This window comes from Sinohyriopsis cumingii, chromosome 19 (genome assembly GCF_028554795.1).
Source record: "Sinohyriopsis cumingii isolate HCF-2022 chromosome 19, ASM2855479v2, whole genome shotgun sequence".
Classification (NCBI taxonomy): Eukaryota; Metazoa; Mollusca; class Bivalvia; order Unionida; family Unionidae; genus Sinohyriopsis; species Sinohyriopsis cumingii.
This window is the reverse complement of record NC_142979.1, coordinates 31,491,961-31,508,624: the sequence shown is the minus strand read 5'-3', so window position 1 is coordinate 31,508,624 and position 16,664 is coordinate 31,491,961. Positions and strand designations below refer to the sequence as shown.

At 35.4% G+C, this 16,664-nt stretch overlaps 1 protein-coding gene across 1 annotated transcript in view; it reads right to left on the bottom strand.

Moving 5' to 3' along the window:
* Nucleotides 1–3,578: 3,578 nt before the first annotated feature.
* The window catches only part of LOC149775382 (uncharacterized), a 39,633-nt gene continuing 26,547 nt past the window's right edge, over nucleotides 3,579–16,664 (bottom strand). The window contains exons 4-8 of the mRNA XM_089943439.1: nucleotides 16,475–16,598; nucleotides 14,814–15,001; nucleotides 13,102–13,154; nucleotides 11,222–11,332; nucleotides 3,579–6,845 (exon numbers count right to left, since the gene is read on the bottom strand). Coding sequence (XP_089799565.1) covers nucleotides 6,632–6,845; nucleotides 11,222–11,332; nucleotides 13,102–13,154; nucleotides 14,814–15,001; nucleotides 16,475–16,598 — 690 coding nt within the window. The 3' untranslated portion in view covers nucleotides 3,579–6,631. The remainder of the gene's footprint in view (nucleotides 6,846–11,221; nucleotides 11,333–13,101; nucleotides 13,155–14,813; nucleotides 15,002–16,474; nucleotides 16,599–16,664) is intronic.

Sequence of the window (16,664 nt, the reverse complement as noted above, 5' to 3'; positions counted from 1 at the left end):
AGTCCGATCTCCGTCCATCTCAGCGTTTTGTCCATCTGGGTATGGAGTTTCTCATCAATCTGAATCTGGTACGGCTTCCTCGCGCTCGCGTAATCCGGGTCGTCGAACTCGTCGAGTCCGTTTCCAACAGGACGTGGATTTCAGCGAGAGAATTCTTGAAACTCCTCGGATTATTCAATGCGGCGGCTGACTTGATCCCGCTTGGCTGTCTTTTTATGCGTTCCCTACAAATGACGTTACTGGCACAATGGCGCCCCTTTTCAAGTCCCCTCAATCAAACAATAATGATCACGCCCGAGATACGATTATTCCTGAGTCAGTGGCACAACCCAGGTTGGCTGTCCACGGGGATTCCTCTGGAGATGACCCAAGCGGAGATAACGGTATGTACCGACGCCAGTACCTACGGTTGGGGTGCCCACCTGTTGCCGGACTTCGCTACAGTCAGCGGCACGTGGGAGCCAGAGGAGAGGTGTCTCCACATCAACCTTTTAGAAATGAGGGCTGTCATCAATGCCTTTCATTTCTGGAAGGATCAACTCTCAGGAAAAACTGTCTTCATTATGTCAGACAACTCTGTGGTGGTGACTTACCTCCTCAAAAAAGGGGGCACCAAATCACCAGACCTGTGCATTCTGATCTGGCAGTTTCTACGTTGGTGCGACAACCTCCACATCAACGTACAAATCAGACACATTCCCGGCAGACTCAATGTCTTGGCCGACACTCTATCCAGGAAAGGTCAAGTCATTCACACGGAATGGCCACTCCATCAGTCTTTCTTCGGATTTGCACACTTTGGGGGCGTCCGATGATCGATCTTTTTGCGACAAGGTGGAATCGCAAGTTGCCCACCTTCGTCTCCCCGGTTCCAGACCCAGAGGCTTGGGCTGTGGACGCTCTGTCAATCAGCTGGGGGGGGGGGGGTGTGGGCATTCGCCTACCCTCCCACGGTTTTGGTACCAAAAATAATCAAGAGGTTAAGGGGTCAGAACTGTCGGATGATTCTGATTGCCCCTCTCAGATGGAACAAGTCCTGGGTTACCGATCTACTCGATCTAGCGATAGATCTACCCAGGAAGATTCCAACCAGCCCAAATCTTCTCAAACAACCGCGGTCACGGGTGTTCCATCCCTGCCCGGATCGTCTTCTTCTTCACGCTTGGCTCTTGTCCGGGCAGCCTTGCGAGACAAACAATTTAAACCTTCGATTGTGGACAGAATCTCAAGAGCAAGAAGGCCCTCCACTCTGAAGGCTTACAAGGGAAAGTGGCGTGTTTTCAGGGACTGTTGCCATATCAATAACATCGTCCCTTTGAGTGTCTCAATCCCTCAACTGACCGACTTTTTTCTCTGGCTTTTCGAGGAGAAACAGTTGGCCCCAATTACTATCAAAGGCTACCGCTCCATGATATCAGACACATTCCACCATCATGGTAGATGTGACATTGGGCATAACAAAGATCTATCAGATCTTTTAGCCAATTTTGATTTCAATCGACCAAAATTTCTCACCCTGTTTCCAAAATGGAATCTGTCCTGGGTTTTAACATGGCTCAATTCAGACAAATTTTAACCTTTAGGCCACACTTCGTTAAAGCTACTATCATACAAAACATGTTTCTTGATAGCCTTAGCTTCAGCATGCAGGGTGAGCGAGTTACATGCCCTTTCCAATGACCCAAACTTTCTAAAGTTCAGATCAGATGGTTCGGTGGTCCTCCTGACGCAACCAGGCTTTGTAGCCAAAAATAGGTTACCATCCATTGCCAATCAAAGAATTGTCATTCGCTCGCTCTCTTCCATAGATAAGTCAAGAGCAGCAGCCATGCAAGATCCTGTTCGTGCACTCAAACACTATTTAAAACGCACAGAGGCGTGTCGGGACACACGTAAGCGCCTCTTTCTTCCGGTCAAAGCTGGTAAACGGGATATCACCCCTCAAGCCCTTGCTTCATGGCTGAAGTGGGTTATACGCTCAGCGTACTCTCAGGTCTCACAAGATCAGAGTCGCCTCATGAAGATTACGGCTCATGAGATTAGAGCAATCTCGGCGAGCCTGGCATTCGAACGCAATGTTTCGATCCGAGATATAATAGAAGCTGTTGGCTGGCATGCAGAGTCAACCTTCTCCAATTTTTATCTCAGAGATTTGGCTTCTCAAAGGCAAACCTTGAATCGGGTAGGTCCAGTGTCGGCAGCCCAGATGACCACCAGACCCATTTAAAACAATCAGCACAGCCTATCAGCTTCGCTGGATTCGCCAGTGAAATTTCGTAGGTAAGATTTCAATAACTATCTTCTTAACCGTATATAGGGGTCACATATCACGTGACCCTAAGCTGTGTTGCTGATGAAATTAGGAGAACGGGTTATCGTTCAAATGGGGAATCCAGCCATCATTCCCTAGAAGGTACCCGGGGTGGAGGTAGGATGCTCAGCATTCCCTCCTCCTATTACTTATTCTCCTAACGTTAATGTGATCGGGGAACGTATTTGAAGGAGAAAGCAAATTTTTAGTAAATTGTGTTTCTCCAAGAATACTTACCCGATCACATTACTTAAAAACCCTCCCAACCACCCCGCTATGCGAGCATCCTCGTATAATATATATCGCTCAGCTTAAAAAAACTAGTGACAGCTGGCGGTGGCAAGGGGAGGTAAGGGGCAAGAGTTATTGCCCTTTGGTCTATATGAGATAGACCGAAAAGACGAATTTTCGTCTTTTAGTAGGGCTGGATTCGAGAGGTAGCAGGCTTATATCCCGAAAGTTAATGTGATCGGGTAAGTATTCTCAGAGAAACACAATTTACTAAAAATTTGCTTTCTTCTAAATACAACAGTGTTGGTTTTTTTCTTTCCAAAATTGTGTTTTTTGTGTGATATGGCAGTTATGCTGTACTATGTCTCATTTTTTTTAAATTGGTGCTTCCCTATATGAATGTGGCCAAATTTTGGCTCACCGTGGTATATAAATATAAACAACTGTAAATAGTATTAAAAGTACATATTTTAAACATACACTGTATACTGACCTTTGACAGCATGCAAGTTTTAATAAAAAAACAAAAGAAAGTGATGCATTTTTGAGTATAAAATACTGAGTGAAGTTGTTACTTGTGTGTATATATAGATATTGTATATATGTGTGTGTGTGTGTATATATATATATATATATATATATATATATATATATATATATATATATATATATGCTTCTCCTTTCCTGTAGTTTATTTTAATGACAAGAATAATCCTAAGATCATACTTTGCTTGAGATAAACAAAAATGTGTGGAATGAAAAGGTACAAAGTTGTCACAACAAATTGTCGATAAGAATTAAAGAAAGAAAAAAAACCTAAAAATTACTAAAAAATAGCCAAACTTCAAAATTAATGAAAACTATTAAACTTTAAAATTTATAATAGCTGCTAGATCCTGTCAATTAAAATCTAACAAACAACATTTGCATCAACTATAAAATGCTATGAAAAAAAAAGTTCAGCAACAATAAAAAGAAGCAGTTTCATATTTTGATCTGAAATGCCAGAGTGAAATGAAAATCTGAAGCTCTTAAATTAACAAAGATATTTTATTTGTAAAAGGCCAAATGACCCTACAGCAAACAAACAACACAAAGGATATTTACAATCAATATGACAATTAAAAAGTGATTTACAGTGGGATAAAATGATGGAAATTAAACAATGCGAAAAGAACATCATGTAACTATAATCATTTGATTGTGTTCTATAGGCACACATGCATTATACAGATCTTAAATTATTATTCTGTACAAATGTAAATAGGCCAGCATTCTGTGGTAGATACCTCTCTCAAAAGTAATGTGTCTTGAAATAAAACTTCTCAATGATATAAAACAACGATCTCAAACATGCAGCTGTGGGCTGCATGCGGCCCACCAAGCTGTGTCATGTGGTCCCAAAAAATGATTGGTGTCACAAGATGTCATGAGATTATATCAAAAGTATGTGGCCCTTGGGCCATTGAAAATGCCATCATGTGACCCTCAGGGTGGTTTGAGTTTGAGACCCCTGATCGCCTTAAAATCTTGCTTGTGCGTATCTCTTTATCTCTCAAACCATCATACAATATTTTTCTCTTTTGGCAACATACAGTTTCTATATTGAAGATTTGCAGTACACATGTGAGATGGTTAAAAATGACATAAAAAAATCTCAACTGATATTTCTTTAAAAGCCCTAAAAACAAATATTAAAAGACTCAAAAGTTAATTTTATTTATAAAAGTAGCACAACAAAAGTTAAATTAATTTAGGTTATTTCCAATAATACTTGGGTATATATTTATTGAAGTCGTTATAACAAGGACATTCTAAGATAGTGAAATTTCAATTTCTAAAATAATACAACCTCAGCAGATTCTATTTTTAAAAAGGAATTTGTCTCAGCTTTGCACACCTACCCATTTGCACTTCTTGGTAAGAGAAAGTACAAAGACAATGCTAAATTTCTAAACATCAACAAGATCGAGATAAGAATAAAACCAAAATCATCAAAATTACAATAAAATTAAGCCCTAACAGAGTTGTGAATTTTTCTTGGTAAATTTTTAATGATGCTGTCATCTTGTTTAAACAGAGTCAAAAAATTATTAGCATCCACCAGCCTGTGCCAATTTGTCTGCATCATATGCAAACGTCCGGATTCATGTGAACAGTTCAAATCTTCAGGGGGGCCCCAAGTGGCTGAGTGGTCTAAAGTGCTTACCATTCCAGATCACTGCCATCTCAGCTCTGTCTGTGTGGGTTCGAGTCTCAGGCTCAGCTAACATGAGTATGTGAAAAAGCTTGCCAATAGCTTCTCGTGAGTCACTGGTTCTTCACAGGGTTTCCCAAGGTTCTTCCTCCACCAGTTATACTGGCCGCTATGTATAGCCTACCTTGTGCTGAAAATGGCGTTAAACCCTACAACAACAACATATCTTCAGAAGTCATATTTCTTTCTCAGCAAAACATTCTTACAAGTATGGATTCAAAGTAGAACTGTTCTAATTAAACAGAAACTTAAGCTTCATGTTGTTAATGGCTTATTTGTGGGAGAGTAATTTCATTGGTAAGTATTTTCCACAAGTTTTTAAACAATAATTACAAAACAAACCTTGTTTCTCACCTATTTCGATCCATGTACAGGTCTTTTTCAAGTTTTCATGGAAGGACTATTTTCATTCTGGTGCGAGTTGCACCATTTTAAATTTTCATCATGCTTATTAGTGTAACTAGAACTGTCGTTACTTTGAGTGAAAATATCTTCATCTTCCTTGTTTGCCTCTTGTACACCCTCAACTCCTAAAGTTCTACTTTTTGGATGATCTCTCTCTCAAACAAAAAGGGTATGAAGTTTAGGCTCTTTCTCCATTTTGTCATGCAGCAGGCCTGGGGCACGAGCCAAACATAGTTACAGACAGAACTCCGCTTTCACCAATTATTTCACAGACTGATGTATCCAATTTTAATATAGAGCAAGCACCGACTTTGTATGTGACAAGAATAGAATATATGTAATGTATATAATAAAAAATTACAAACAATGCTTATTTTTTGTGTCATTTTGGGCAATAGAGACAATAGTTTTGTGGCATATTTTCAGATTTTGTGAGAATCACACAATCATACATACTCATTCAACCTCTGTATATCATGACACCACTGTTCCATGTTCAGACTATTTTTTTTACAAGCAAATAAACCTTGTAAACAAAATCAACTCTTTACTGTTACATATTTATCTTACTAAAAAAGTGTTTGCAAAATAATCCTATTAAACATATGTTATATATTATTCAAATTGCAGTAATTTATGTTCAGCATATGTGCATTATAACCATCTTGTAATGTTGATTTATATTTATATATTATTGTTCTTATTATATTTGAAATACTGAACAGTGATAGTAGTAGTTTTGCATAATTCAATTGACACTGGTGCTGGTTAATAATTTTGCAATACTATTGAAGTCAAATTTTCCATAATACATCACCAAACAGAAACAATGTTTTTACTGTAATACAGTCAATTAAATGCCAATTTTTGTTACATAATAAAAAATATCTGCCAAATTCACTTTTGTAAAAATTCATTTTGGAGTGTCTGTTATATGTGATACCATGGCAAAATTAAAACCAAATTTTTTCCTTCTTGTGTACAATTTTGAAAATATGAATTAAAGTAGTTTTGCACTGAACCTTTGATTGGCTCATTGTGTAAATTGGGGGGAGCAGGTATTAGAATTAACAAGAAAATTATGTGACACCTTTTCGAGCTAAAATTGAATTTCATCAACATGAAAATAAAACAAAAGTTGAATATTCTCTTTAACAAAAATCAGCAACATTTACATTTGTGTGTCAAATGTAACTCAAATACACTTTAAAGCTCCCGACGCACAGATTACTCTAACTAAAACAAAGTCTTAAAATCTAAAAGATCTTTAAAGAAGAATTTGTGCCATTTGAAAGACATTTTCTACCATACACAGTGGCATATGTCAACATTTATAAAGCAGCTATGTCCAAAATTATGTTACCATTTCACCAGTCATGAAATGACATCCCAAAAGTTGTGAAATCATTAAGATTGTTGATGTGGTCCTATGGTGTAAAACCACTTGGTGACAGTGCATTGGTAGGACTAGCAATGCTGTTATTCACACTTCCAGAGGGGCTTGGTGATCTGATGTTGCGGAATTTCTCTTGCATGCTACTGATGAGAGCTTTGTAGAGAGGCTCCTGTACACCTAGCATACTACCAGGACTCTCAGCAGACTTGCCCCTCTTTGGAACTATAGGTGTGCAACCCGCAGACCTGAAAATGAAGTGTAATCATCATTATTATTATTATTAAAAAGTGAATTTCGATTAAAGGTTATCTCTTCTAAAAAGCCAACTGTCCTGAGACTAAAGAACTCGATACAATTATTGTGGAGTATGCATAAGAATAGTATGCATGTATGAACAATAATTGCTATGTGATGCCAATTCAAAGAACAGTTCTACAAATGTGCCAAAAAACAGTACATTACATGAGAACCAACCACCGTCATAGACCATTTTGACTGGTTTAATTTGTATTTTCCATGTTTGAAAACACAAATAGATGCATTCACGTATACAGTTTAGTGGCATATCTGAACAATCCAAGCAGTATAATGCTGATTAAATGTTGTTTTAAAAAAGTCATGGTAAAAATTGCAAAATACGTTAGGAAATCGAGAAACCATCATAAATAAAGGTAAACAAATAGACCTTCAAGATAAAAGGCAAAGATGTTAAAATTCTTGCAAAGGCATATAAAATTAAATAAACAATCCTTAAAATATAGGGTCATACCTATCTATCTATCTATCTCTCTCTCTCTCTCTATATATATATATCCACTTTGCTTTAAAATGACCAAGACTTTTTGTGGAGGTACATCATCAAAAAGCTTCTTAACAGAGTCCACATACAAAGTCGTCTCACAAAGGGGAAGTTGAAATACCTAACAAGAATGTGCTCCATTGTTAATGAGTACTAACAAAATATGTACTCTAAGGTTCACCCTACAGGATGTATGTATGCAGACCTGCTAACCCTAACAAGATCTCAGTCAGACAGTCAATATTTGTAAGTTAGACCGATTTTCATTAGGTGTAACAAAATACATGTAGTGCTATACTCAACTTGGAAAACATGCATTTGAAAAAAGCATGACCATCTATTCCGATACAGTAGTGATAACAATATTTACAACAAGGCTGCTTGATGTCAAAATCAGCATGACTTAATTTAAAACCAACAAGAAATCATAAAAAGTCTTTTAGTGAAAATCTCATATTAATATGACCATCTATAAAGGAGTAGTGCTAATAAGATTTTCAAGATGGTCATATTGGATGTGTGAGCAGAACCATTTTCTTTCAGGATCAAGAAGTCTTATGGTACAAAAGCCCATGTCAATATGACTTTCTGTACAGAAGAAGTGATACAAATATTTTTAAAATGGCTACCATATTGAATGTTAGATTGGCACATTTTTTCATTTTGGACCAAGAGTCACAACAGCAATATTTTCAAGATGACTGCTGTGATAGCCATATTGGATGTCTGAGCAGCAGCATTTTCATTGAGGACCAACCTGACAACGGGAAGAATTTTCTTTTTAAATTTGTAACACCAATGTACCTGAACTGAAAATAGACTGCTCATGTGCACTCTTGACCATTAAATACATTTTCTTCACTAAAGTCAGCATTATACATCATCATACCTTGATACATAACAATTTTATTTGAGGACACTGTTAACATTATACACCAAACCTTGATGTATAACAATTTTAACTGAGAACACAACTAACATTATACACTGTACCTTGATTGTAAGAATTTTAACTGAGAACACAATCAACATTATACATTGTACCTTGATTTGTAACAATTTTAACTGAGAACACAATCAACTTTCTACACTGTACGTTGATGTGTAAGAATTTTAACTGAGAACACAATTAACATTATACATTGTACCTTGATTTGTAAGAATTTTAACTGAGAACACAATTAGCTTTCTACACTGTACCTTGATTTGTAAGAATTTTAACTGAGAACACAATTAACATTATACATCCTACATTGACATGTGTGAATTTTAACCAAGCATACCAGTAACATTATACATCTCACATTGACATGTGTGAATTTTAACCAAGCATACCATTAACATTATACATCTCACACTGACATGTGTGAATTTCAACCAAGCATACCATTAACATTATACGTCCTACATTGATGTGTGAACATCAACCAAGCATACCATTAACACTATATATCCTACACTGACATGTGTGAATTTTAAACAAGCATACCATTAACATTATACATCCCACATTGACATGTGTGAATTTTAACCAAGCATACCATTAACACTATATATCCTACATTGACATGTGTGAATTTTAACCAAGCATACCATTAACATTATACATCCTACATTGACATGTGTGAATTTTAACCAAGCATAGCATTAACACTATTTATCCTACACTGACATGTGTGAATTTTAACCAAGCATACCATTAACATTATACATCCTACACTGACATGTGTGAATTTTAAACAAGCATACCATTAACATTATACATCCCACATTGACATGTGTGAATTTTAACCAAGCATAGCATTAACACTATTTATCCTACACTGACATGTGTGAATTTTAACCAAGCATACCATTAACATTATACATCCTACACTGACATGTGTGAATTTTAAACAAGCATACCATTAACATTATACATCCTACATTGACATGTGTGAATTTGAAACAAGCGTACCATTAACATTACACTAAATATGAGCCAGATTTAGTCAGCTGTAATCACTTGTGAGCCATTTAAATTGCAAGATATTCCAAGCCACCATTCTGTTTACCAGTAGGATGCCAGTCACCCTAAATGTAATCTTTTCAACCTGATTTAAGTAAGATTATGCCAGTTATAAAATCAATGTTAAGTGAGGTGACTACTGCCAGCTGAAATCATGTTGGGATACAATGCAATGCAAAATTGTACTATGAATCAATATATTGTGAAAACCCACAGGGTGTCAACTGTTAGAATGATTTGCTGAGCTTGTAAGTTTCTATTACATTAATAAGATGTTCAAACTGTTGTTTTCCTTAAATTTAGAGGTAAATCAATATTTTTCAATAATCATTATCTATAATCTAATTGTATGAAATTATTATGATTAGAAAATAACATTTATGATTTAGAGAATTACATTACTGTAGTTTTGTATCCCATTATTATAGTTGTAGTCATTAAAGCTGTAGGTATCCTGCCTGGTGCATACAAGAAAGATGTGCTGAATTTCTTATTACCTGTGGGAGTATCCACATCACAACCACAAACCTGACGATAAAACTTTCAGCCAATATTTTACAAATTATTTCTATTTTTATTTAATGAATTTTTTAAAAACTTGTGATCTGAATATTTTATTATTACTTTAAATGTAGACAAAGCACTAACATTTTAAATGCTACCTAATTATTAATTTTACAAAAATATTATGGAACCATTTTTATTCAGACTGCATTATTTTTGAATGGGTGGCATAGAATTAACAAAGAAATGATGAAGTCTATATTCTACTTTATATCAATTTTTATGCTTTAAAGAAATTTGTAGTTTATTCATTTTAATTTTACTGGTTATAGTGGTTGGTATAATTCACATAGTACACAGCATTGATGTACTGACTATTGCTTTTACCTGCACAAGCATCTGCATCGTAACCGTACATCTTGTGTTGTACATTGGCCTGCTTGATCTACTACAAATAAAATTTCTTTAACACTGCATATTCCAGTGACTTCATTTTTCCAACTGACAAAAGTTTGTGCTGACAGAACAAGGTTTGTTGTGAAATTTTTAAGGTATGAAGGGATTACATTATCTCCAGCTAGACTCTAAATGTCCCAAGTATAATACTTTTGAAATAAGGAGGTACAATTAAAAAAAATGGACCTGCTATGGACTATAATTATTTGTCAATGTGAGAATGTGTATACCAATGTGAAGTAAAAGTGGGGGACTGAATTCCAAGATAGCAAACCTCTAAATTTCTGGATGTTTTCCATGTGGATTCCATGTTTGCTACAGAAAACTCACAAGTTCATCAACTCCCAATAGGAGAAAACTTTCTTTGCCCATACTGACTGAATACACTGTATGATAATATCAGAATAACATGAATATCACGGGATAACTCATGACCACTAAAATTAAAGACAATAAAGTTCTCTGCCCTGAAGATTCATTTGCTGCCAGTTAGACTGCTAAAAGGGGGTTAGATTTATTTAAAAAAAATATATTCAATGTTTTCAACATCCACACCTGTAATTTCTGATTTTGTTGACACGGCCCACACTAGAAGTGATTTTCCTAAACAATCCTCCACTGTCAAAATCACAGTAGTTTGAAACGCATCCTCGTATAGAAGTTTTATTAAAATGCCATCCCTGTGGTGGATATGTTTTACGGGAACAATCCTAAGTGTAAAGTTACACCATGTCAGCTGGATTTCAAGTTTTGGGATCAAAAAGGTTTAAGAAGATGGGACCTAGATCTAGTATTCTAGTTTGTTGTTTTTTTATTTAAAATTTTTACTACAAGTGCCAGGTTTTGTTACTGACCTAGGCTCTCTGCAGGAATGAAGTCTCTTCAAAGGATTAGATGAGAGCAACTCCTTATGTAGTGAACTAAGTGAACCAACAGAAGGCAGTGGGGACATGGTACCCAAAGAGCTGTAATAGTAAAAAAACAAAATTAAACAAATGAGTAAATAAATAAATCAATAAACACAGATAGAAATAAAACAAGGATTCTGTGCAGCACAGTGTCTTAGAGTTGCAATGGCAAAGTGGTTAGCATACCAGGTGTATAAGACAAAAGTTGAGTGTGTGAATCCATCCCAAATCTGCATTGGACTACTGTGTTCTCTTGGCCAGGCACTGTATACAAATTCCCCTGCCACTATATAGTCTTTCATTTGTTGATGTGTTTTTAAACTCCTAAAGAACTTGACTGGTAAATATGTTGTAATGTATGCTATATAAAACTTGACAGTTAACAATGTTATTATGTATACAATATAAAATTTGAATTGTAGCTATATTGTAATGTATGACTTGTAGCTATATTGTAATATATGGCTGGTAACTATTTTGTAATGTATGACTTGTAGCTATATTGTAATGTATGGCTGGTAGCTATATTGTAATGTATGGCTGGTAGCTATATTGTAATGTATGGCTGGTAACTATTTTGTAATGTATGGCTGGTAACTATTTTGTAATGTATGACTGGTAACTATGTTGTTTATGTATGTTATGTAAAGCTTGATTGGTAACTGTTGTGATGTTAACCTGGTTACATTTATTGTGATATATGCTACATAACACTTTACTGGTAACTATGTTGGGATGTATGTTACATAACACCTGCCTAGCAACTATATTGTGATGTAGACTATATAACACTTGCCCGGTAATATTGTGATGTATGCTAAATAATACTTGACATAAATGTCCAACTTACACAAACCTTTAACATTGTTGACACAAATAACTACAAAGTGGCTGCCAGAAAAGTACAAGTTATGCCTATTCTTAACTGTCAATTGGGTGAAGACAATGAAGAGAGTGAACATTACAATTAACAAAATTCATACAGTCATCAGGGAGAGAAAAATGTTGAAAACACATAGTTGCCCACCAGACAATCAGAATGAAAAAAATCTGGTTGCCTGTCAAAAAACTTTGGTTGTCTGATGAAAAATCTAAATATTCCAATTAAAAGAGCGATCATTCAATTATTTAAAATTTATAATCCATTTTGTTGATTTTGCATCATGGGAAACATACTTAAAATCCTCAAAATCAAAAGCTGCTTTGTCCAGTTGAGATCTAATTCAGATCACTTGGTTGCCTGGTTTACCTTTTTTTAGTTCTATCCTACTGGGCAATGGATTTTTCTACCCTGATACATACACTTGTAACTACATCTGTTTATATCATGAACCCTTCCTAAGATGAGCAATATAAAAGCACCATAAAGCTTTAACACAATCTAAGGCAAGGATTTCAAACTCTGTGGGTTGCATAAGAGCATTTATGATGGCCCATGGGCTGAACCCCCTTTGTTATCTCTCACGACACCTTGTGATACCAATCATTTTGCGGGCCACAGGATATGCTGAACCACCTTTGTTATCTCTCACGACACCTTGTTATGCCAATCATTTTGCGGGCCACAGGATATGCTGAACCACCTTTGTTATCTCTCATGACACCTTGTGATGCCAATCATTTTTCAGGCCACAGGATGTGGCTTGGTAAGTTGCATGTTTGAGACCCCTGATCTAAGGGTTAGTCAAGTACATGAACCAAGGGTTGGATTTCCTCTAAATTCCTTTTCAGTAATGGCTTGGTGAACGAAAGACCAAACAATAAAATATGTATACAGAAAGAAAAAAAGCATTTTGATTCAAGTATGATTAACAAGGTAGACGTACTCATTTCTTTCATGTTTCATCCTAGATTTGATGAGACTTGGAGGTGTGTTCATCTGAAAAGAAAATAACCTTATGAGAAAAGATTTAACACGTAAAAGCAAAAGAAAAGCAGCATAAGTTTTTTTCCTGGTAATTGTGATTACTTGAGTTAATCTGCTTTTTTGCTATAACTGATCCCACACAGACATAATTCAATAACACATAATAATGCTCAGATTCATGTACATTTAGATTCTTTTACATACCTAGAGGTTTCCAATATAATATATATTTATCTCTATATAAAAAATGCAATGTAGTTCATTCTCTGTAGAGTCCACCTTTCCCATAATTTATTTCTTTTTCTTCATCTGATGACTGGAATTGTTCTCTTCTATCCCATAATGTAGATATTTCATTATTTTTCTGTACTTTATCTGAAGGTTTTCTTAGGCCCTTGTAACTGTCCCATTTTTATCTCATGACAAAGAGCTTACCTAGCCAAAAACATTTGGAAAACTAATTTTTGAGTAAAATACGTTTTGTTAATACTACCCAATTATAATACATTAGAAGAACATCCTTGACCATGAGCGCAGGGTTATGATTGAATATGTAAGACACCATCAACATCTATCACATAACAAATGAGGCAAAGATCTTTCAATATGTGCATCTTCAGATGATGACCATAATATCAAATTTCACAGTTATCCATCAACAACTGCAGACAAGTTGTATTCACAAGATTTTCTCATACAATGGATTCAGCTACAAGGCAAAAGGGGCACTAACTAAAACATTGCATCAGCAGTAATTTGTCAACATGCGAATCTTCAAATTAAAACCACAAAATGTCTAGTTTCATGGCAATCCACTGAAAACTGTGAGACTAGTTGCATGCACAAAGTTCTGTCATAAACTAAAATTAGGCTTCAAATAAAAAGGTCAAAAACTCTAACAAAAATTACAGAATCACTATGATTTGTAAATATACACAACATGACCAAAACATTTCCCAAATTTCATGGTGATCCACTAAACATTGTGAGACTAGTTACAATCCCAAGATTTCTGCATATACTGCATTCAACTGTTTTTTTTTAAAAAATGTGGTAGTAAAGATTTGTCAATATGCATATCTTATCTTAAGGTGTGTGTGTATGTAAGTGTGTGTGCATTTTATTTTTAACATAGCTTTAAAAAAAATTCAGTCATATCACTATGATGTCTGCAGTGTGGCAGTTTATAGTGATGTCTAGCACTGGGGTATCATGGGGTATCATGCCACAGACATGTAGCATGATGTCCCACCCAGTCACATTATCCTGATACCAGGCTGACCAGTCCTAACACTAACCTCTTAATGCTGAGCATCTAACAAGGCAGCTGTTAGTACAATTTTTATGTCTTAGGTATGGCTAGGCCAAAGTTTGAACCCATGACCTACTGCATCCTAGGCAGATGCTCTAACCACTAGGCCACCAGAGCAGTACTTTTGTCTCTGCAAGCAGATCACTTTTTAGCATTTTTAGTGCGAAAGCAAGTTAAAGGATGTGGTTAATATATTTTATGCTTGTGAGGGGACTGTATACACGACTGCAAAGGTGTGAAGTGCACAGGCTATTTAAGTTACGTCTACTGATGGAGTAGCAAAGTACCTTGTAAGTACCATAATTGTCACTACAAAATTGGTTTATGTTGGAATAGTTGTAGTAGTAATATAAACTAACAGATGTATTTATTATGTCCTTCATTGGAGTGCTTTTCCTGTCAGGTGTCTTAGCTTCATTGACCATCTGCACAGGTAGTGGTGGTGGTGGAGGAGGGGGCATGGCTTTGGAGAAAGTGCCATTATTTTCTTTGTCTTTCAATCTCTTCTCTACCAATCTCTTTGATGTGCGCTTCCGTCCTTTGCTCTCTGTAAAGTACAATTATGAACAGTGAAATCTGTGATAAAAAGTCATAGGGAAAAAAGAACCCAATAACAAATACACAATACAGTATATATAATTGAGACCTAATTCAGAACTATGTTATATCCAAAAATTTTAAAAGTCAAAATTCATTACATAGTTCCAATGTATTTCTTTTGCCACATCCTCACAAATCTCATTCAGTTTATAAACAATGAAAAAGAAAACAAAAATGATTCTTCACAATTGTTTGTTAGTATACTTTGGACATGAAGATTAATTTCTACAAATATACCTTGATAATTTTATCTACATTTTGCAAACATAAATCAAGATGTTCACTTTTCAATACAAACCTCTCACCAACAACAGCATATTTGTAGTAGCAGACAATATACAGACTGGTACAGAGGAAAATACCATATGTACTCGAGGCTGAACATTACTTTTGGCATAGCTGAGTATTCTTCTTGAGATGTGTTAAAACAAAAAAATTTCATGTATAGGTCCAATGTGACCCAAGATATTGAGGGCATAATGAACAGATAACTCAAAATACAAAAATCACTCAATAGTGAAGATTAGGCTACAGTGACCAAGGCTTGGTATGGTTAAATTACGCTCCTTGAGACGCCTCCATGTGCCTAAAATCAATACACTTTGTCATTACCCTACATGCAAGCTGTTCACAAAGTTTTGGTCAAGGTCTGTGAAGTAGAACTAATTAATGTCCAGGACAAATGACTTTTGAAAATTCACTTGTCCCCAGATTTACATTATCTAGAAAATAGTGATTAACTTTGATTTTATTTAACATACAAACATTATTATTACAGAACAATTTCAAAAATGAATTTACAAAAATACCATGTTCACTTTTTCTAGGTCTAATAATGACATTAAAAAGTAACATTACAATTTTTTTTAAGATCAGTACATGCAGTTTTTAAAAACTCATTGAAAATGTATTTTGTAAACCTTACCATTCTTTCTTATAACTTTTTTCTTGATTTTTTTCTCCCTTTTCTAAGAGTGGCATATATAGCTACATAGATAATTATTCAAATTTTCATAAGAGTACAAAACCTGATAATATTTATATAGTACCTGATGAATACTGTGTTTTGAATCTGCTAACTACATTGCAAAGGTAAAGGGTTATTTAGTTGGAAAAAAATTGGGAGAGAAAAATAACAAGACAAGGAAATCCCAGTCCCAGGGTTACATTATTTGTTTCCCCACTTGGTATAATCTCCTGGGGAGACAAATAATACAACCCCATGACTTGGATTTCCTTGTCTCGGTACAAACCCCAACATAGATTCTATCAGTCACAGGCTGGCCACTCAAAATTTGTCAAAGCCAAACAAACATTTTACCTGTCCAGATATGGAATTAGCTCAGTTCTGTATTCACACAAATATTTTTCTTTACATTTTTGCAAGGATCCAATATTTATAAACTACAGATAAGAATACCTTGAGAATACTCAAACACTCGATGCATGTTGTGTTTTAGTGCTGTCAGCTGAGTTTTACATTCTATGTCACTGACAGGAGGTCCAGGGTTGTCTCCTCCATGCAAAACATCCATAATTTTTACCTAGTAGGTGAAGAAAACAAAAGTTGAAACATGAACTGTTAGGAAACAAAAGATGAGACTCAAAAA